The sequence below is a fragment of the Dromiciops gliroides genome, chromosome 2 (assembly GCF_019393635.1).
Source record: "Dromiciops gliroides isolate mDroGli1 chromosome 2, mDroGli1.pri, whole genome shotgun sequence".
Classification (NCBI taxonomy): Eukaryota; Metazoa; Chordata; class Mammalia; order Microbiotheria; family Microbiotheriidae; genus Dromiciops; species Dromiciops gliroides.
In genome coordinates, this window is record NC_057862.1 from 296,769,500 (window position 1) to 296,792,734 (window position 23,235).

The 23,235-nt window shown below is 43.1% G+C and overlaps 2 protein-coding genes across 6 annotated transcripts in view; one reads left to right on the forward strand and one right to left on the reverse strand.

Annotated features, from left to right (window-relative positions):
• The window catches only part of DEGS2 (delta 4-desaturase, sphingolipid 2), a 75,308-nt gene extending 61,760 nt beyond the window's left edge, over positions 1 to 13,548 (forward strand). The window contains exon 3 of the mRNA XM_043989387.1: positions 10,609 to 13,548. Within this exon, the coding sequence (XP_043845322.1) occupies positions 10,609 to 10,755 (147 nt within the window). The 3' untranslated portion in view covers positions 10,756 to 13,548. The remainder of the gene's footprint in view (positions 1 to 10,608) is intronic.
• A 6,961-nt stretch (positions 13,549 to 20,509) lies between these two features.
• EVL (Enah/Vasp-like) overlaps positions 20,510 to 23,235 on the reverse strand; it is a 289,813-nt gene continuing 287,087 nt past the window's right edge. For all 5 annotated transcript variants that reach the window (XM_043989738.1, XM_043989736.1, XM_043989737.1 and 2 more), the window contains one exon: positions 20,510 to 21,188. In XM_043989738.1, coding sequence (XP_043845673.1) covers positions 21,151 to 21,188 — 38 coding nt within the window. In that variant the 3' untranslated portion in view covers positions 20,510 to 21,150. The remainder of the gene's footprint in view (positions 21,189 to 23,235) is intronic.

The window sequence follows — 23,235 nt, forward strand, 5'->3', positions numbered from 1 at the left end:
CATCCAAGCTGATGAAAGAGTGTAGATAATTACTCAGAGCCTTGTGAGTTCAGATGAAGTTCTTAAAAGGACAAAATCAGATCAAGAGGCTGATGCAGGAATGCCTCAAACCAGAAGGAATATGATTAATGACACAGTGCCTTAGTTTTAAAATTCTTTATTGCTTAATCCAGTTGGTTCCACTGCTCAGAGAATCAACCTTTCCTAGGGACAGGGGATGACAAGAGAGATCGCGTGAAGAGTAAAATGGTTGCTGTTTCTGGTGGTTGTGGTTGTTGCTGTTGCTCAGTTTTATCTGACCCTTTGTAATCCCATTTGGGGTTTTATTGGCAAAGATACTGGAGTGGTTTGCCATTTCCTTCTCCAGCTCATTTTACAGATGAGGAAACTGAAGCAAACAGGGTAAATTGACTTGCCCAGGGTCACACAGCTAGTAAGTGTCTGAGGATGGATTTGAACTTGGGTCCTCCTGGCTCCAGGCCTACAGCTCTATCCACTGCTCCACCTAGCTGCCCATCCATGCTTAATTTAATTTAAGGGTTGCTGTGGTCCTTGGCTTCTTTCAGTGCTTCCCTTTTCCTCTTAATTCGTCCCAAGGTGTGGAGTAGTAGCAAGAACATTGAATTTAGAGCCATAGGCCCAACATTCCTATCCTGCCTCTTTCATTTACATAGAGCCATTCTTTCTTCTGGGCCTCAGCTTCCTCCTCTGTAGAATGAAGGAGTTGGAGTAGATAATATCTAAGGTTCCTTCTAGCTCCAAACCCCCTGCTCATCCCAGCTCGGCCACTTATTACCTATGTGACTTTGGGTCAGTCACGTCACCTCTTTCTGGGACTCAGTATCTTCATGCCAGCTCTAAATCTGCCGTCCTTCTCCGTGAATCCTCTGTCCATCCTTTACAGAATTACAGGACCTGAGAGTTGGAAGGGATCTCAGTAGTTTCTAGTTCAACCAATAACTAAACTCCCCTATAACATCATTAATAGGTGACTGTCCAACTTCCACTTAGACACCTGCAGTGACAGCAAGCTCATTACCTTTACAGGTCATCTTTTTCTGTTTCTCCCTTCCTTCTTCCCTCCCACCCCGATTTCCCTTTGTTTGAGTCCCCTGCTTTTGGGTTAGTTTGGAACTGGGTTGTGTGTAGGTTCCTTGAAATCCTGTCCTGCCCTATTCCAGCCATGGATACCATGGTTGGAGCTGGGCCTGTTATTTATAGTTTTCCAGATTGGGCATGTGGGCTGCCTTGCCATATCCAATCTATATGTACTATTTGAGGCAGCTGGGACTCCCTTCCTGACAACCACCCCTTCTCAGCTGGAATAGTTGGAGCATCTAGGTGGTACAGTGGATAAAACACCGGGCTTGGAGCCAGAAAGATCTGAGGTCAAATGCTGCTTCAGATGCCAGCTGTGTGATCCTGGGCAAGTCACTTAACCCCTATTTGCCACACAGCTAATAAGTGTCTGAAGCTGGATTTGAACTTGGGGAGATGTTATCTTTACTCCAGGCCCAGTGCTCTATCCACTGCAACACCTCACTACTTAACTAAGGAACAGAGAGGTTGAAATAACTTTTCCAAGGTAACATAGGTCATGTTGTAGGTGTGATTTGATCCCATGTCCTTTGACTCAAGTTCATGTTTTTCCTATTGTGCTTTTTTGCTTCCATTCTTGGAGGGTATCTTGTATTTCTGGCTGTCCTTCATAATTCTGCATTGGGTCACGAATTGGGACATGACTGAAAAACAACTGAACAACAACAACAAAACAGCTTGTTCACATCTCGATGTATTTCTTCATTGTTCTCTGGGTAATCTTCATTTTTAAATTTCCAGTGGTTTGGTGTTCTATGCTTTATAACCATTCATCAGTGGCAGTACAATATTGAGGTTAGAATGGGCCTTTGTTCAAAGAGAAATTTGCGACCATTAAAAAAATTTTGCTTTTCTAAAGGTGATCTGCCCCATTTCCTTCTTCCTTGTTCAATTTTGGGCCCAAATTATTGTCTGTTTGCAGTGTCTGTCCGAGATTGATACTGACAAAAAAAGCTTTATACAAATAATGATATAATAATTAGCTTCACACAAACAAGACCCTTTATGTTATATATATTTATATATTTTTATACAAGCAAAATAGATTCTTCAGTAAATAAGTATATTTTGAACTGTAGAATATGAATACATATGCATAAATACATAAATGTATATGTATACACACATATATACATATGCATATATGAAGCCTATCTGTATTTTTAAAATTATGGAATGTAGAAATATTGTCACACCTACTTTAGGGATCCCATAAAAAACCATTCTTTGTCCTAGTACCTCTATTTAGTTGGTCTTTGCAAACATTTGCTTCTTTTTGATGTTGTTGTTTGGTCATTTAGTCATGTCTGACTCTTTGTGACCCCTTTTGGGGTTTTCTTGGCAAGGATACTGGAGTGGTTTGCTATTTCTTTCTCCAGCTCATTTTCCAGATGAGGAAACTGAGGCAAACAGGGTTAAATGACTTGCCCAGTGTCACATAACCAGTAAGTATCTGAGGCTGGATTTGAACTCAGGCCTTTCTGACTCCCAGCCCAGTGCTCTATCTACTGTGCCACCTAGTTGTTCTTTTCTTCTTAATATAGACAAGTCAAATAGCTGTACAAAGAATTATTATTGGGGAATTAGTTGTCTTCATCAATAACCAGACTAATTTACTTGGGGATTGGGATGGGGGATGAGAACTTACAGTAGATTGTGTTCTACTGAGTTTTAGTTTGGGAATTAGAGGCTGACCTTGCAGTTTCGATGAACCTTGATTGTTTGACTAATGGCTTAACCCTGAGTAAAGTTGCATCTCAGAATTGGAAATTCATGCAGTATGTTTTCATGCTAACCCTTATAATAAATAGACTTGTGGCCAACCAAATGGAGGCTTCCCTGATTCTTAAGCAAAGAGAACAGCAGGACCTTTGGGAAAGTCCCTACACTGCCGTATGAGGTGACTTCTCTAAACTTTTTAAGTGTTCCAATTATCTTCAGTGTGTCTGTAAATAAGCCTTTGAGCAGGCAGCCTGCTGACAAATTCCAAGGTCCTGAAGCATTATTCTAAATGCCAGAGCTATATCTTGAACCCAGGATTCTTTCCACTGACCCAGCCTGCCTCTGGCCATCTCATGGGGGGGATGGGCCAAGCAAACTCTTGGAGTTTTGTTCTTCTCTTAGAGGAAGCCAAGGAATCTCATGGAATTTGAAGTTCTCCTCCTGTCTTAGAGGAAGAGAAACTCCAGGGGCAGAAAAGAAATGCCCTATACTGTGGTTTGGGTACCTTCCAGTTCTGACGCTTCATCGTTCTATGATTTTGAGATTCTTGAAGCAAGTGGGAGATGGGTAGTGATACTTCATCCCTCTGTAGCATTTGGTGCCCAGCTAGAGAAGAGGACATTGCTTATTTTAGCAGTAGAACTTCTCTCTGATCATTATCCCTCTCTTCTCCACCCTCCCCAACCCACCTCTACCTGTCTCAGATTGATGGGAGGTCTTATGTACTAAGGTAGCTTATGGAGCTGACTTTAGACCCAACCAAAGCTGAGCTGAATTTGAAGGTTTCCTTCCTAACTTGCTCAGTTGGAGACATTGGGCCTTTTGTTTGTTTACAGGGCTGAGTTTTAAGTTGGGTGGGGAGAGATTTGTAGAAAAGGGTTTTTTGGCTGGTTTAGCTGAGCAAATGTACAAAGCCTTCTCTTGTAAACATCTGTACTTGAAGAAACAGAATAGTGGGAAAAGAGCCAATCTCTACCACTCCCGAGGTCACAGGCATATACCTTCCTTCTCTCCTTATCTCCCCAAGCAGAAATTTCTTTTAGAGATCTAGGATGCTTCTCATTTCTGTTTGGTGGCTGATTAAAATTCAGAAAAACAGGACTAGCCTTCCAACATGGAGAGCCCCTCACCACCCCCATCCTCCCAGAAACTCCCAGCAAGGGTATAATTAGACAAAATCAAATGATGGTAAGTGGAAGAATAATTTATACTTCTCATTTATACCTTTCTAGGTCTTAGCTCATTTCATCCTCACAGCAACCCTGTGAAGGAGGCGTGACAGGGTAATGATTGCTAGCCCCATTTTGTAGATGAAGAAATTATAGCCCAGAAAAAAGGAGGAAGCTAGCTCAAGGTCATACAGGCAATTAATAGAGTAAACAGAAGTAGAACCAGGTCTCCTGATTCTTAAGTCTGGGCTCTAAAGAGAAGTCTTTGGCAGAGTCAGTGGTAAGCCTTGGGACCAACCATGGTTTCCGCAGCCTTTTTTTGTTGTTGTTGTTGTTGTTGTTGTTTTTTGGTGAGGTATTTGGGGTTAAGTGACTTGCCCAGGGTCACACAGCTAGTCCATGTCAAGTATCTGAGGCTGGATTTGAACTCAGTCCTCCTGACTCCAAGGCCAGTGCTCTATCCACTATGCCACCTAGCTGCCCCATCCACAGCCTTATTCTTAACCTATTTTTGCTCCTGGGAAGAACTGAGTCTAACACTGTGAGTTTAAGAGCCCGGGGTGGGGGCTCAGACACTTGACACTTACTAGCTGTGTGACCCTGTGCAAGTCACTTAACCCTCATTGCCCCACAAAACAAACAAACAAACAAAAAGACTGGAGCATATGAATGAGATTGTAACATTCATATAATTCTTGGCACACCATGCTCTTTGAGAACCCTTTCTAGACCAAATTAAGTTGATTCAAATCATTCAAACTATAAGGAGGAGATGACTTTTCTCAGCTGTCTTCTGGTCCTTGAGAGGAGACATGACCTAAAATATTTCCCCCTCACTTTATCCTCCCCTGAAAAAAGGGGACTTGGCTTCCCAAGGAATGCTCTGGGATCCTTGAAGTCTGTCACTTGACAAAGTGCCAATCTGAGGGCCAATCAATCAAACAATCAATCAACATTTATTAAGCATCTACTATATGTGCTAAGCACTGGGGATTTAAAAAAAAGGCAAATGATAGTCCCTGCCCTCAAGGAGCTTACATTCTAATCGGGAGACAGCATGCAAATATATACAAGCAAGCTACATACAGGATAAATAGGAAATAATTAACAGAGTGAAGGCACTGGAATTAAAAGGAAGGCTTCCTGTAGAAGGTGGGATTTTAGTTGGGACTTAAAGGAAGCTGGGGAGGTGAGTAGTCAGAGTGCAGGAGGACTAGTGTTCCAAGCATGGGGGAGAGCCAAGAGATGAAGTGTCTTGTTTGTGGAATAACCAGCCAGCAGTTACTGGTACCTGTCAGGGAGTAAGATATAAGAAGAGTGGAAAGGTAGGAGGGGGCTAGGTTATGAACTTTTTTTCTTTTTTTAAATAGTATTTTATTTTTTCCAATTATATGTAAAGACAATTTTTAACATTTATTTTTACAAAATTTTGAGTTCTAAATTTTTCTTTCTCCCTCCCCCTCCCGCTTCCTAAAACAGTAAGCAATTTGATATAGGTTATATATGTGCAGTCAAATAAAACATATTTCTCTGTCAGTGATAGTTATGAAAGAAGAAAAGGAAAAAACAATGAAAAAATAGAGAAAGTGAAAATAGTATGCTTTGGTCTGTGTTCAGAATAGGATAGTTCTTTCTCTGGATGTGGAGAGCATTTTCCATCATAAGTCTTTTGGAATTGTTTTGGATCATTGTATTGCTGAGAAGAGCTAAATCATTCACAGTTGATCACACAATCTTGCTGTTACTGTGTACAATGTTCTGGTTCTGCTTATTCCACTTTGCATCAGTTTATATATGTCTTTCCAGCTTTTTTTTTTAATGAAGGGTTTTGAATGCCAAACAGAACATTTTGTATTTCCTCCTGGAGGCAATAGGAAACCTGGATTTTATTAAGCAGGGGGTGATATTATCAGAGCTACATTTTAGGAAAGTCACTTTAGTAGCTGAATGGAGGACGTTGGACTGTGGGGAGAGAATTGAGGCAGGCAGACCCAAAGTAATCAAGATGTGAGGTGATGAGGGCCTACACTAGAGTAATGGCATTGTCAGAGGAGGTGGAGGTGGGGGGAAGGAGGTATATTTTAGAGATGTTGCAAAGGATGGGGTGGGGTGGGTGAGAGAGAGTGAGGAATTTTGGATGTTTTCTAGATTTCAAGCCTGAAGGCCTGGGAGGATGGCTTCTCCAGTAATAGAGAAGGTAGGAGGTGGTGCAGTGGACTAGAGCTCCAGGCCTGAAGTCAGTGTGAGAAAATAATGGGTTTTGGAATGCCCAAAGGCCCCAGCCGAGGGAATTGATTGGATTGACTGACTCTGCTGATTAACTTACTTAAAGTTAATTCAATTAAAACCACACCTGCCTGGCTCTCAAGAGGGTGTGTTCTCAGAGGCTGTGGACTCTGACCTCAACACTGGACCACCCTCAAGTCCAGTGAACCAATGGATTTGGGTGATGCCAGCCAATTAGCTTGAATCAGGGTGTATGGACTGCCTCTTTAGCAATCTGACTACTTGTCAAGAATATTATGAATGGGGAAGGGGTCCTGCCAAGTCAGGAACTACAAGCATCAACTTCTCCCATTAATAAATGAAACCTCTAGGATTCCTTTCAACTCTCAGAATCTGTATATCTCTGATGCCATGATGTCATCTAGTCCCAATCTCTCCATTTCATCTACAGGGATATGAGAGAGCTTTTGCCTAATGCCTTGGGCAAATCACACCCCCCCTCTAAGGACCTCAGCTTCCTCATTAGCAAAATGAGGAAGTTGAACTTATAAAATTTGTTTTTTTGTTTCCAGCCCATAGATTCTCCTCATCTGTGAAATATTTATTGTTCTGTGCCTTGCCCTAGGCTAGGCACTAAGGGGGGGGGGGGAGAGTCAAGACAAAGATGGCCACAGAGTGATTCTCAGTGATCTCTTAAGTCTCCTTCCAGTTATGAAATTCTGTTTTATAGAACGCAGAATTTTCCTTTTAGATTCCCTTCTGGCTGAGTTACTTCAGCTGTCTAATAAAATTCTATCCCTAAGGAATCAGCAATAGTCCTAGGTGATTGCTTTGGTTTCTGTACTGAGGCAGATCAAGCTAGGGACACACCTAGTGAAACCATAGAAAACATTGGGGCAAGTCATTGAACTCCAGGTCCAGATTCTATCCCAGACTCCCAGACCTCATACCCAGTTTCCCTTGAGGCCAAGGTAGGGGGTGGGGAGGCCAGGGAAGAAAGGTGGCTTCTTTAGAAAAGGGTATTTATCCTATCCCAGGAAGGGTAGGATTGGGAGGGGCTTAAATCTGGAAGGGTGCTTGTTCTTGGTGAAAGGGAATTTAGTAACCAATCTGGATAAAGAATTTGGAAAGGGACCTCAAATGTCCTTTCCTTTTTTGTTGTTGTGGCAATTGAGGTTAAGTGACTTGCCCAGGGTCACACAGCTAGTAAGTGTCAAGTGTCTGAGGTCGGATTTGAACTCAGGTCCTTCTGAATCCAGGGCTAGTGCTCTATCCACTGCACCACCTAACTGCCCTAAATGTCCTTTCATTTTACTGATGAAGAGTTTGAGGCACCTAGATGTAAAATGCCTTGCCTAAGGTCATATAGGTAGTAAGCAGCACTTCCATTTATAACGTGCTTTACAATTTATAAAATACTTTCCTTTTTTTTTTATAAGTGAGGCAATTGGGGTTAAGTGACTTGTCCAGGGTCACACAGCTAGTAAGTGTTAAGTGTCTGAGGCTGGATTTGAACTCAGGTACTCCTGACTCCAGGGCCAGTGCTCTATCCACTGCGCCACCTAGCTGCCCCTATAAAATACTTTCCTTATAGCAACCTTGGAGGGGGAGGTCATGCAAGCTATTTAAAAATTCTTTCTTTTTATTGGTAAGGAAACTGAGACCCAAGATCATATGGCTAGTAAATGTTAGGTCCAGTAACTAAAATCCAAAGCTTAAAATACACACACATAACACACACATTGTCACTTCTCAATAATTGGTACAAAACACATTGTAGCACTCTATACCCATATCATGTCCCTCTCTTAATGGAAGAGATAGGATTGGGATCAAGATTGGTCATTGCATTAATTTGAGTTTTGACTTAGTATTCTAGTCCTCTGAATCCAAGTCACATTTTTTTCCCCACTATGCCACTTGCTTTCTTAGGAAGACCTCAGATTTCTTAGTCCAAAGTCCTCATTGACATTGTGAAGTGGAAGGGATATTGGATTTGGAGATAAGGAGACTTAGGTTTGAATTCTGATGTTAGCTATGCAACTATTTGCACAGCGCAAATCATTATACCTCTTGGGGCCTCAACTTCCTCACCTTAAAATGGGGATAATAATACTATCATTGGCCATCTAGGTGGTACAGTGGATAGAGTGCCAGGTCTGGGGTCAGGGAGACCTTAGTTCAAATTTGACCTTAGATAGTTTCTAGCTATATGACCCTAGGTAAGTCACTTAACCCTGTTTCCCTCAGTTTCCTCATCTGTAAAATGAGCTGGAGAAAGAAATGGTAAACCAGTCCAGTGTCTTTTCCATGAAACCTCCAAGTGGAATCACAAGGAGTTGGATTTGACTGAAATGACTGAACAACAACAAATACTTTAAAGTGGTGTAGGGGCAGCTAGGTGGTGCACTGGATAGAGCACTTCCTAGATTCAGGAGGACCTGAGTTCAAATCCAGACTCAGACACTTAACACTTACTAGCTGTGTGACCCTGGGCAAGCCACTTAACCCTAGTTGCCTCACGAAAAAATAAATTAATTAATTAAAGTGGTGTTGTAAAGAAAGAGCTTTATAAATCTTAAAGTGCTATATGATATGAATTATTGCTAGTAGTGGTATGGGACAGAGGAAAAAACAGAGACCTTGAGAGAAAAGACTTGCCTAAGTTCTCTTAAGTAGCAGAGATGGTTCAAACTCAGATTCTCTAAATCCAGCATTCTTATCACCATAGGATGCTCTAAATGTTATGTAATTCAATGTTCTTTTCACTCCCAAGTCAGGCTTGGGCCAATGTGTTAGGACATCACTTGGATGGGCCTCATGGGGACCACTCTGTGTACTGAGGGTATAGGCAGTGGCCACAGTTCTTGGATTCTAGAAACCACAGAAAAGGAAGGATGAGTGTGCCAAACCTTACCTACTCAGAGGTCAAGCTTGAAGCACACATCCCTTGGGTAAGGGCTCATAGGCTCACAGAGCTAGAGCTGGAAAGAATCTCAGAGGCTGTCTAGGCCAACTCCCTTATGTGACACATGGGGAAACTGAGGGTCAACAAGAGTAAGTGACTTGGCCTAGGTTATGTAGGTGACATCGTCACAGGTGGGATTTAAAACCAAGTACTTTGACTACAAGCTGAGTACTTGTTCTTCTTCTTCTTTTTTTTTTTTTAGCGAGGCAATTGGGGTTAAGTGACTTTCCCAGGGTCACACAGCTAGTCAGTGTTAAGTGTCTGAGGCCAGATTTGAATTCAGGTACTCCTGACTCCAGGGCCAATGCTCTATCCACTGTGCCACCTAACTGCCCCCTGACTACTCATTCTACTTCACCTACTATGTGACTCCTACAGGATCTTAAAAGGCATTTTCATTAATATATAAAAATGTTGGGGACCAGTCACTTTGCCTTTCTCAAGGTATCATCAGAGTAAGTAGGCTGGGGTAAAACACATAAGGAATTAGGATTTCAGAGTTGAGATGGACCTCAGGAATTACCTTGCCCAATCTCTACCTGAACAGGAATTCCTCCCTACACTGCCCACCTCCTACGACTTCTAGTGATAGAGAAAACCTGCTATGTCCCAAGGCAGGACATTCTACTCTGTTACATTAAACCTTTTTGCAACTCCTACTCAGTGTTCATTGTTGTGCCTTCTGGGCCCAAGTGGGATAAATCTAATGCTTATTTCATAGGAAATACTTAAGACCTCTCTCAAGTTCCAACCACCTATCTTTCCATTCCATTGGACTCCCAAAGTCTTATATTTTCTGTTTGTGCCTTAAAAAAGAAAAAGGCTGTATAGGATGGGGAGATCAACAGTTTCATGTACTGTCTTTGCAATCTTTGCATTGGAAAGACTTTGGACTAGCAATTAAGGAAGCTGGGTTCTAGCCCCCGCTTGGTTACCATCTTGCCGTGTGACCTTGGACAGGTAAAGTGAAGGGCTTGGATCTAGATTCTGTTATTTCCTCATAGGTATGAGAGGCCTGGGCATAGGGAGGTCTGATTCACTCCAATTCTCCCTTCATGTATGATGTACACAAGTATCAAGGTTCAAAGTATAATAACAATAATAATACCAGTCGACATTTCTAGTATGCTTTAAGATTTTAAGCATTTTTCCTTACAACATTCCCCCATTTTACTTATGAGGAAACTAGATGGTGAGCCTCTCAGAAGTCAACTGGGGGAGATGGTAGCAGACTCGATACAAGAATAGAAGTCAGGAGACCTGTGTTTAGGTTTCACTCTGAATGGCTGTGTGTGACCTTTGGCCTCATCTCAAAAACAATGACCTGGGTCATTAGTAAAGTCTTTTTTAGTTCTAAATCCGATAGTCTTTAAACTCTTTTCAGCTCTAGCATTCCATGGCTTTTACACTCTCTCTTCTCTCCAGGTGCGGAAAATTGCCCCCGAGTATTACGACAACCTCCCCCAGCACCATTCCTGGGTCCAAGTTCTCTGGGACTTTATCTTCAAAGACACCATGGGGCCTGCCTCAAGGACAAAGAGGGTCTACAAGAAGGACTTGAAAGCCTTCTAACCTGACTTCCGTTCAACTGATGGGGCTAGCTTGGGCCAGATTTGGGGATCCGACTTGCTTGGAAAAAAAAGGTTGGCCCAGAAGTCCTCAATGTGAACTGCAGAACCTGAGTTGGTTTTCTGAAATGGCCAAAATATTGAAAGTCCTTCTTTAAATAGAGCAGAAACAACAAACCCCACCCACGTTTGTCCTGCCTCCAGGAAGCTCCCATGATACTCAGAGCAGGGGGCCAGATACCATGACTTGCTGGATTTTTGGCTTCAGTCCTGAGAAACAGGAGAGCAGAAAACCAGAATTCTCCCTTTGCCCTGATGTAACAGCAAAAAACCTTTAGTTCTGAGTTAGAAGATCTGGGTTTGAATCCTAGCTCTTCTACTTTTACTGTTCCTTGGGCAGATCCATTCACTTCACTGGAACAGAGGTTGTTCTGGGAAAGTTGGGACTGGGCACGTGATCCCAAAGGGTTCCCTCCAGTGCCCAATTCTGTGATCCAGTATCCTGAAGGTGGCAGGGAGGAGGAGGACGAGGGATAGGATGTTAACTTTCCTCAGGAGTGGTCTGGTGCTCCTTGCTAAAGGACCCCAAGGGTGGTCCTTATACTTCTCTCAGATTATTCATATTTTCTGTATCATGCAAATGTGGGTCCATGCAGAAGAACTGGTTCTTCAGCATTTTCATCCTCTCAGTGCCCTTTGGCTCCTGAGCACATGCCACAGCTGGTCTCTAGGGCAGAAAATTAGTGTTGGAAGGAACCTTAGATAAATCCAGTACAGGATCTCAGAGCCACTGCTGGGGAAGGGGGTGGGGAGAAGGGCTTAGAGATAATCGAGGTCTTATTTTTTCAATGAAGAAACAAAGGCCCAGAGAGTGGCAATAAACCCACTCTACTGGCAGATCTGGCACCAGAATACCCCCAATCCCTTGCCATCATTTTTCTACTTTTATCACACTGCATCCTGAGGGTATCTTCATTTGAAGAGGGGCATTTTTTTTTTAAAGACAGACTCCAAGGAATGAAGTTATAATGGCCATGTAACGGGCACTCAGTGGAAAAGGGAGAGACATATTTGAGTCAGGGTGCCCTGTTCCTGCTCATGTCATTCCAGTCATTTACTATAACCTGTGGCTCCTCAGGCTGGTGGATATGGCTCTACCTAGGCCACTCATGGATGGCTGGGTGGTCAGACATTAGCCCACTTCTTGGGACAAAGGCTTCTTTGCACCCCAACCCCTGTGAATGAGTCCCCTGACAAGTCAGTTTCTCTGTGAAAGAACCCTGGGCAAGATCGTGGTAAGTCCAGTGAAAGGTGATGTAGACAGAGCTCTGGGTTCCTACACTGCTGCCAGAACCTTGTGTGACCTTGAACAAGTAATTTACCCTCTTTGAGTCTCAAGGTTAAGTGATTGGAATGGATGATCTCTAAGGTCCCCTTTTCAGCACTGACATCCTATGGCTACCTTAAGCATTCTGGTTCTTTGATGACTGAATTCTTGAAACTCTGAAGTAGGGCAGCTTCTCCTCTTTCTCCCAATATTTCCAAGGATTTCTAAACAGTCTATTATGATTTATGGAAGGAGGAAGCAGCTCTCCTTAGCTGAAGACCAACTGCTTAGAAGGGTCCATTGCTGATCCACGTTGAAGGGGAGAGCAACATGGGAAGCATCGTTCTTGAGCAGATCTAACACCTGGCCAGATTGGGGCCTGCTGAGATAGTGGGGCAAGAAGGTTGTCCTTCATTAGCATTATGAGACCGGACTCCTCTAATAGATCATTAGCTTCTTACTGTCCTCTTCCCCTACCACCAACTGTACACTGGCCACTGCTATGGCATAGGAAGCATGGGATTCCATGACCCAGAGAGCTGTAAATCTGAGCCCAAGATCCAACTCTTCCCCTTTGCTCCCCAAAGGGCGCTACTGTGACACCTGAAGAAACAGCCTTCGAGATGGAATTTGTATTCTTATGGTCATGTTCCAATCTTCCTGTTGAAATGTCCTCAGTCAGAAAAGGTCATTATACTCAGAGGCAAGGGACCTTGGTTTGAATCTTGGATCTGCCACCAATATGCTGGGTGACTGAATGAGTCAGTTCCAACCTCTAAATCTCTTCAGTAAGTGCCTTATTAACTCTGACATTCTACATTCCGTGAGTCCAAGCTCCCTTCCAGCTTTGATATTTTATGAGTCTAATGTTCTCTTTTATGTTTATATATTACATTATGCTTTTCAAAGCAACTTCCAGAAATTCTCTGAAGCTCATTCTCAGGGTCACCAGCTAGGAAGAGGTAGGAAAAATATTAACAAATTGGCCTATGGGCCATACCACTGGATACTTCGTCTGGCCTGTGAGGCCTTTAACCAAAGTTGTCCTGTGAGAAACAAATGCAATAAATGTTTGGAACTCCTGTGTTTCTGAAATTTATCTGGACTTAAAATAAAATAATTAAATCCAGTCTTGGACTTTCAATTCCTGTGGGATATGCTTATAAGGTGGGCATGGGATGGGGAGGGGGTGGCCTTGAAACTTTGTTTCCAACCTAAGCTGAACAACTATGGGCCTTGTGTCCTTCTCTGGGTCTAGACTCCTCCCATTGTTCTCCTCCTGCTCTACATTCCAGAAGGAGATGGGAGTAGAGATAGGGAGGGTCCTGTGTAAGAATTTATTACTAACAGCACCATAAAAATTTAGGAGGAGACCACACCTCTACCCTTTTCTACCAAATACAACTGGATGACCTGGTGTTGATCCAACAGTCAACCCAAGAAGAATCAGGAACACATGTTTGTATCATTCCTCTTCCTTCTGGTTCAACACAAGAACGAGGTCACAGGAAGTTGTCAGGATCCAAACTGGGCACTGCTTCTCCTAAGACTCAGTAATCCTCAGACAGCTGGGGTGGATCTTCCCTCATTGCCTTAGACATTATTGCCTCTCATGTGAAAAATGTAAGTTGAAGGAATTGGGGAGTTTGGAAAAGAAAAAACTTGGGAGGGACAAAAATCACTGTCTTTAAGTATTTGAAGGTTTGGTTTTCCTATAGAAGGGGGATTAAAGTTGTTTTGCTTGAAGTAGGGGATGGATGGTCCAGTTCAATATTTCAGCTCAATAAAATAGACAATTAGAGCCAGCCAGCGATGGAACAGATTGTGTCTTGAGACTATGATTTCTATTGCTTGGAGGTGTTTAAACAATGGCTGAAAAGTGTGTAGAGGGGAGTTCTGATATAGGGAAGGGGGTGAATATTTAAGACCCCTTACAACTTTACCCTCCCTCCACTCTTTAATTTTAAGATCTCTTGTAGTTGAAACATTTCATATTCTAAGGTTCTTTATAGCTCGTACGTCCCATTTTCTTTTCTTTTTCTTTTTTTTGTCCCATTTTCTAATGACCTTTTCTCAGTCCTCATCCTTTTTGACCCCTCTACAACATGGTTGATCACCTTCTTCTTGATAACTCTCTTCTCTCCAGGTTGCTGAGACATTGCTCTCTTCTGATTCTCCTCCAACCTGATGGCTCCTTCTTGGCTGGGTCATCCTCCAGGCCTCAGCTAGTAACCATAGGTGTCCTTTGGAGTTCTATCCTGTGCCCTATTCTCCTCTCTCTATACTGTTTCACTTTGTGATCTCATCAGCTGCCATGGATTCAATGATAATAATGAGAATATGATCAGATTTATTTATCCAGCCCTAACTGATGTCCGGTCTCACATCTCCAACAGTCCATTGGATATCTCAACCTGGATATCCCACATCTTCAACTCAACCATCCCAAACTTATCTCCTCTTTTTCCTCTAAAGCCTCCTCTTCCCAACTTCCCTATGAGCATTGAGGGTATCATCATCCTTCTAGTCAACCTGGCTTGAAACCTAGATGATCCATCACTTTCACTCCCCATATCCAATGTGCTGCCAAGTTCTGTCGATGCTAACTTTACAACATCTTGGGTACACACCATTTTCTCTCTGTTATTGCCATCACTCTGCTGCAGAATCTCATTATCTTATTTTTGGACTATTATAATAACCTGCTGGTTGGTCTCCCTACCTCGAGTCTCTTCTTTACTCCATCCCCTCTCCTACTCAGTTGTCAAAGTGATATTAAGGGCAGCTAGGTGGCACAGTAAATAGAGTACTGGGCCTGGAGTCAGGAGGACTCATCTTCTTGAGTTCAAATCCGGCTTCAGATACTCATAGCTGTGTCATCCTGAGCAAGTCACTTAACCTTGTTTACCTCAATTGCCTAATCAGTAAAATGAGCCGGAGAAGGAAATGGCAAACCACTCCAGTATCTCTGTCAAGAAAACCCTAAATGGGGTCATGAAGAATTGGAATCAGACTGAAAATGACTAAACAACAACAACAAAGTGTCTGGGGCAGGATTTAAACCCAAATCTTATTTCATACTCTACCAACTCTCATTTTGAACAGTCAGGTGGCACAGTGCATAGATTATTGGCCCTAGAGTCACAGGACCTGAGCTCAATTCTGGTCTCAGATACTTATTAGCTGTGTGACCCTGGGCAAGTCACTTAACCCCAATTGCCTCCCCCAAAGAAAAACAAAACAAAGCAAAGTGATCTTAAAGCACAGGTCTGACCCTCATCCCTTCTTCTTCCTCCCAATAAAGTTCAGACTCCCAATCATCTTCAGAATTAAATATAAAACCCTCTGCTTGACTTTTAAAGTTCTTGATAACCTTGCCCCTTCCTACCTTTTCAGTCTTCTTACACTTCATTTCACTCCAGGTACTCTCTAATCCAATGACACCGGCCTTCTTGTTGGTCCTCTTCTGTGTTTCTCAAACAATATACTCCATCTCCAGACTCTGGGCATTTTCAGTTGCTGTGCCCCATGCCTAGAATTCTCTTCATCCTCATCTCTGCCTCCTGGTTTCCCTGGCTTTCTTCAAGTCTCAGCTAAAACCGACCTTTGGCAAGAAGCCTGTCCTGGTAACTCTCAATGCTAGTGCCATGCCTCTGAAATGATCATCAAGTTATGATACATATATACATAGACATATTATATACATATAATATTCCTGTAGTACATACAATATGTCTATGTATATATAGAATGCATATAATCGGGGGAAGGGAAGATTGCTTTTGAGGGTGGTTATACCCTGGAATAAATTTGGATGGGGAGATTCAGCATTCTCTAGTATTATTTCTTATCCTTTGAAATGTAAACTAGCTAACACATCATTATTCTAAACTCTTGAATGACTTTAATCCTTTTATTTTTATAGATTTCTTTCTTCTAAATGGTGTTTCTAATGGCCTATGAAGGTGGGATATTCTTTGGGGGCACCAAGGATAACAGAAGTCCTAAAGCCCAGAGAAAATCAAGATGAGGGATAGAATTGTTTAGATTAGATGTTCCTTTCTCCCCTCTCTGTACTCCCATAAAAGATAGATGCTTCCATTTTCTGCTTTACAATCTTGGGTCATCAACGTCATGACATAGTTGGATGTCTCCAGTCTACCTTTCCACCGAGGCAATTGGCACAGGAAAAGGCACAGTTGGAAACAACATAACCAAAGCTGGCATAGCCAGGAAGTGGCATCAGGCCAAAAGCCAATGGTTAAATTTTCGGTTCAATCATTCATGCCTTGGAAATCAGAAAATAGTACAAATTAGGGCTTAATTTATTCTTTTGCTGATTGTCTAGGCTTAATCAAGTGATAGGGGCAGCTGGGTGGCAGCTAGAGTGTCAGGCCTGGAGTCAGGAAGACTAATTTTCCTGAGTTCAAATCTGGCCTCAGACACTTACCAGCTGTGTGACCCTGGGCAAGTCACTTAACCTTGTTTGCTTCAGTTTCCTTAAAATTAAACAGAAGAAGGAAATAACAAACCACTTCAGGATCTCTGCCAAGACAACCCCAAATGGGGTCATAAAGAATCAGAGTCAGACAAGACTGAAAACAACTCAACAACAACAACAACAACAAAAGTGATGGAGAAAATGTTAACAGCAGATTAAAAGTACATCCTGCTTTCTGGGGAGCTGGTTGTTAAACATTTACTAGCACACTGCTGCCTGGTGGCTCTAGTCCCTTCTCACCAGTCCTGGCATTGCTTCATTGTGAGGGCCCTTAGGGAGAGTGGGGTAATCTTCATTCTGAGCCATCGAAGTATGAGGTATGATGTCAGGCATATTGGATCTCTCCTCCCTTCAACTCCTCCCTCTCTCCCCTCCTCCAACCCCAAACTCTATCCTCAGCCACCTGGAAATCCTACCATTTAGCTCTTTCTTTTGGGTCTAAGGATTGTTTTCCCTGGGCTCTGATGCCCTGGAATGAGACTGACAAGACAGAAGCCTCAGCCAAAAACATTTTAGTTTGAATCATTGTTCTTTGTCCTTCGTTTTTGAGGACCAATGACATCATGGGGTGATGTCTTGACTTGAGTGTGAATTGTATTTATGTGAGAAAGAGTTGCACAAAGTTGTCTCTCAGAGTCATCTAAAGGTGTAGGATCAAAATTAAAATCAGGATGGCCATGGATTCAGTGGATAACCTTGGTGGCTTTGATATCTGACCAAGCTCCATAGTGCCCGCTTCTGCTGCCTCTGTAGCTATTAGAACAAATTGTTCTCATCTGCCCATTCTTCTGAGGAAAGCTTCACGTGCTTGGGGAAGACATCCCCCTAACTCAAAGCTTCTTAAACTGTGGGTTGTGACCCTGTCTGGGGTCACACAACTGAATGTGGGGATTGCACAAAATTTGGCAACGGTAAAAGGTTATGTATACCTATTTTATATACCTATGGTCATGTAAAAATTTCTCAGGAAAAAAAGGGTCACGAGTGAAAAAATTTCAAGAAGTCCTGCCTTAACCCACCAATGGGCTTGAGACCCCCTCCATTACCCTCAACCTGGTGTAGCCCATCCAACCCAGACAGTTTTACTGGGGTGTGGCCTCTGAATGTGCTACAGCTTCTTATAGCCACAGGTAAGAGTTGGGTGTCAGACAGGTGGACACCAAAGGTGGATGAGCAGCCCTGAAGAGGGGTCAACCAGCCCTCACACCAGAGGTGCTAGTCCTCCCCAAACATCTCGTACACCCCTAGTTTGAATGAGTAGTTAAAAGAATGTTGGATTTAGAGACAGAGGGTTCACTAGTTGTGTCATTTTAGCCAAATAGAATGCTATGCAAATGTTTGGGTGGTATTCCCATTATTTATTCCCCCTTTCCATTGGGAAAGCTAGCAGACAGTAAAGAGCTGAGGAAAGAGAAGCTTTGGTCTAATAGGAGTGGAGTTGGTGGTGTTGAGAAATAGAAATAAGTTGGGGCATAACAACAGTAATGAGGAGGGGTCATAGGCAGGTGGATAGAGCACTGGACTTGGAGTCAGGAAGACATGAATTCACATTTTGACTCAGAAACTTATCAGCTATGTGACCTTAGGCAAATCATTGAACTTTTATTTTCCTCAGTTTCCTCATTTGTAAAATGGGGGTAATGATAGCACCTACCTTGCTGGGTTCACAAGCAAGTCAAGACATCATCTGTGATATCATTAGTCCTCTTCGAAGGTGAAGGATGAACAACAAGTGTGAGAATCAAAACGAGATAATATATGTTAAGTGCTTTGCAAATCTTAGAATGCCACATAAATGCTATGATGATGATGTCTGGTGTTATGAAAAAGAGCACTTTTCAGGAGGGGTGTTTATGCATTTTGGACTCAAGTGCTGGCTCTGCCTAGCTTATCTTGGGCAAGTTATTTCTCCCCTTCCTAACTCTTAGTTTCCTCATCTGTAAAATGAGGGAGTTGGACCAGCTGATTTTTAAGATCTCTTGCAAATCTGGCATTTTATGTTCTAGATAGGGGGTTGCTGGGGAAGTAGGGAGATGCCTGGAAATTCCTGTTTGGGGATAGAAAAGACTAGGGTCACCAAGAATCTTTCTTAAAGAGAGGGGGCAGCTAGGTGACCCTGGAGTCAGGAGGACTTGAGTTCAAATCTCGAGTTCAGAAACTTACCCTGGGCAAGTCACTTAACCCTGATTGCCTCCTCCCCCCCATGCCCAAATAAATAAAAAAATAAGAAAAATTAAGTAATAGGAAAGATGGACTACTGCCTGGATAGCCCTTGTTAGGAATGATTAACACTCTTTCCTAAACAACTCTTTTCTACAGAATCAAACCCCAAATGACCCCAGGAATAAAGAAAAGGCAGGGCCCAAGCCTCTATCCCATTGAGAGGGAAGAGGAAGAAGGAAAAAAAATTATTAAGTACTTACTAAGAGTCAGTGCGCTAAGAGCTTTACAAATATTATCTTGTTTGGTCCTCATAAAGTTCTGAGGAAGGTAGGGGTGATTTTGATTCCCATTTTACAGTTGAGGAAACTGAGGCAGATAGAAGTTAACCAACTTGCCCAAGGTCATCTGAAGTCAGATTTGAACTTACTGACTCCAGGTAACCGCTATGCCATCTGGCTGCCTTGGTGGGCTATGGAGAGGAAGGCTACCTCTTTCTAGATGATATTGACCATCCAGCTCTGACAAGGAGGGGCCATCCTTGGGGAAGACTCTCCACAGGAAACATTTATCTGGGCTGATACAAGTCTTCTCAAGGGAGCTGTAGCTGGCACCCGACCTCAGTCTAAGTAATGTTTAACAGCCCCATTGTTAGAGGCTCGAATAAGTAGGATAGGATGCCTTGGAGCCACTCCAAGCACGGTAAGTGTGTGTGTGTGTGTGTGTGTGTGTGAGTGAGAGAGAGAGAGAGAGAGAGAGAGAGAGAGAGAGAGAGAGAGAGAGAGAGAAAACAAAGACAAAACCTGCAACCTTTAAAGTCAAAGATGTCACTAGGAATCTTTATGCTCTGGGAAAGTTTGTTCTGGACCAAGGACTTCTTGGGCAGTCTGATGAAGCCTATGGACCCTTTCTCAGAATAATGTTTTTAAAATGCACAAAACATATAGGATGACAAAGGAAACCAATTCTTTTGAAATAAAGATGTGCTTTCTCCCCACCTAAGTTCAGGGACCCCGCGAAATCTATCCATGGACTCCTTAGGAGTCCTGGAACCCCAGGTTAAGAACCCCTGTAGTACGTAGCTGTGTAATCATGTGAAAATCACTTTACCTATCTCACAGTATGTGAGATATGTGACTTATATGTGTCATATGAAATGATGTGATTGCTAAATGTTAGTTGTTCTAGTTTGTAATATCAAGTTGTTGGGTTCTTGGGGAGGCTTTGTGTAGATTTAGACTCAGAATTCCTGGGTTCAAATCCTGACTCTGCCACTAACTGGCTGTGTCACCTTGGGTAAGTCCCTAGACTTTTCCAGGTCACAGTTTTCTAAAAAGCCAAGTGAAGGGGTTGGACCGGATGATTTCTGAGGTCCCTTCCAGCTATAAATCTGTGATCCTATAAATGCTGGCAGGGTTATTGTGAGGGAAGGTTCTCTATTGACCTTAAAGTGTATTAGCTCCTTGGCTCTGATACTTCTCAGCTGTGTGACCTCGGCTTGTTTCCTGTAAGAAGCCCTAGATTCTAGAGGAAGGCTAAAGTCCTTTCTAACTCTTAGATCTTGTGTTCTCCTTGTCTCTGGACTTCAGTTTGTCATCTGTAAAATGGAAAGGGCCCTCCTTTGCCCACATCATGAAGGCCCTATGAGGATGAGATGAAAGAACAGGTTGAAAAACGCTGTGACATGTGGAAGGGGCTGGTACAAATGGGACACATTGTTGTAATATTAGCTGATGTTTTTATGGTTGATGAGACAAATCCAAGACTCCAAGAGCCAGAGCTCTGGGTGGACAGGAAACAGTTTATTACCCATATGAACACAGATACTGTGGCGCACTGACGTACCGTTTGGATATTATGAGACCCTGGAATCCACCCTCTCATCCCGCGCCCCAAGCGCTTCTGCCTTTGTGTTTCCAGGTGGGGCCCCCCACTCATGACAACTGTCCCCTTACTGTTGGCAGATGCTCCTCAGCTGCTGATGGCTGGGCCCGGGGCCCTTCTGTCACCTAGGAAGCAAATGGTTCCTGCTGTCCTCTCTACCACTATAAAGAAACGTCCTACACGCAGATAAGTAAATACAAAATACAAAAAAGGCAACAAACAACCGAATGGGCAGTGTCAGGTGGGCTTGAGAAAATCCGGGAATTTCAAATTCTTTTTTTTCAAATTTGTTTTCCTTTAGGTTAAGACTTTTTAAATGAAGTGAATCTCAGACAGCAAAGCTTCACTGTGTGCTGAGTCTGCTAATAAAAAGGGATTCTGGACCAAGGAGTAGAAGGTGGGGTGGGGTCGGGGGTAGGGTGGGAAGTGCCCTTAGAACACCTTGGTGCCCTGTGAGATGATTCAGTCTTCCTAGAGTCCTGGGCCAGGCCGGAAACCCCGGGGTCCAGGTCGAGGCTGGCCCATCACTATGTCGTGCTGATCCGGCTCAGCTCCTGCCGGATTGCTGTAGGGACAAAGGAAGAAATTGTCTCAGAAGTGGGCAGAGGCTTCCCCAGGGGTCTCAGCGATGGTGTTATGGGACAGACCAGTGTGGTGTAGGGGCGACACTGGACTTGGAATCCATATGGGCTCAGTGGCTCTGGCCATTTCTCCATATCACCTGCATCTCCATCTCCTCATATGTAAAATGGAGATGAGAACAGGGGGCACTATTACCTCACTGGGCCCTTTAAGGGAAAAGTACTTGACAAACTTTAAGGTGCTATAGAGATGTGAGCTGTTTTGAACTTCAGAATCATAAGCTATAAGATCAGGGCTGGAAAAGGTTTTAGCCATCATCTAATCCAATCTTTTTGTTTTATAGTTGAGAAAGCTGACCACACAGCTAGTGGCTATCAGCTCTAGTACTCTAGTAGGCCCTGTGTAAATGTTAGGTGTCATTATTCTTTTTTTTTTTTTTTTGGTGAGGCAATTGGGGTTAAGTGACTTGCCCAGGGTCACACAGCTAGTAAGTGTCAAGTGTCTGAGTCCGGATTTGAACTCAGGTCCTCCTGACTCCAGGGCCAGTGCTCTATCCACTGTGCCACCTAGCTGTCCCAAGACGTCATTATTCTTGGAGAGAACCCAGAGACTCTAACTCCCTGAACTGTAAGAGCCACGATAGAACTGGAGAACCATTGGGCTGCTCAAACACACCATCAGCTTTGTCCCTGGGCTTAGACCAACCCCCAAGTCTCCAGTTAATCCAGCTGGTGCCAGGGGAGGCTAGGTGGGGCAGGACAGAGAAGTGAAGGAATACTGAGTGTGTGCACGGAAGAGTTAATAGTTCACTTTTAGCGATTCTTCCCTCTCTGCATTCTGTTTCTCTTCCCTTTAACTTATTAACTCTCTGAATCAGTCTGATATCTGGACAAAGCCAGTGAACATTACTTCCCCTGTCTTCCTCCCCCTTTGCGTGCCTAGGAACTGAATGAGCTCCAGGGATTGATCTTGGGAATTACAGAAGAAAAGAGAAAGGAAACTCCAAACCTCTCATTCTCTTTCTTTTAGCTTAACTCCTTCATAGTTCAATAGAAGCCATAGTCGCAGTAGCAGTGATAATGGTGATAATAATCTCAAATACCTCACACCATCCCTCTCCTTATTTCTCCAAAACCACCCAACTATTTCTGGCTCATACCTATTTAGTCCTTACCTCTATTGTACTATCACTTTGTGGGGGAGATGGGGCAGAAAAGATTATCCCCATTTTGGAGAGGAGAAAATTTGAGGCTAAGAGAAGTCACTTGACTTGTTCAAAGTCACACAGTTAGTAAGGGGGAGAGCCAGGACCAGGGCAAAGTTCTCCTGACTCCCATCTCACCATCCTTTCTCTAGGGATACAGCTCCCTACAAGCTGCTTCTCCAGTTACATGGGAAAACAGGCCCTGGAATGGAGAGGGATGGGACTTTCTTTTATTCTCCTCATTTATATATAGACTTGTGTTTCTCTTTTGGGGTGAAGGACTTGGCTAGATAACTCCATCTGGCAACCATCCCAGCTCTATCTTAGTCTTGGCAGCCTTGATCATTTTTTTTTTCTCTACAAGGGTATATGTAGCACAGATAAAATTACATGGTGTATTATAATCAATCAATAAGCATTCATTAGATATCTACTCTGTAGAGCAGTCATCCAAACTGATTTCTATAGGATGTGGTTTCATAATGAATTGTGTCGATCTTAGCTTTTTTTTCCCCCCTCCCACCATGTTTGCCTTCGGAAGTATGCTTTGCTGAGGCTGATATACGGAAGTCAATAGGAGGAAAGACCAGGACTGAGTGGAGAGGTGCTTGAACACCCGGGCTCTATCTCGTTACTGATTTATTTATGTTACCTTAGGACATTTACTTCCTCATTGTGGGCCTCAGTTTCCTCATTCACAAAATGGGAGGGGGGTCAGACTAGATGATTCCTATGGTTATTTCCAATTCTGACATTCGGTGGTTTGGCCACCTCAGATGCCACCTCTTCTGAGAAGCTCTTCCCAATGTCCACTGGCTATGATAGA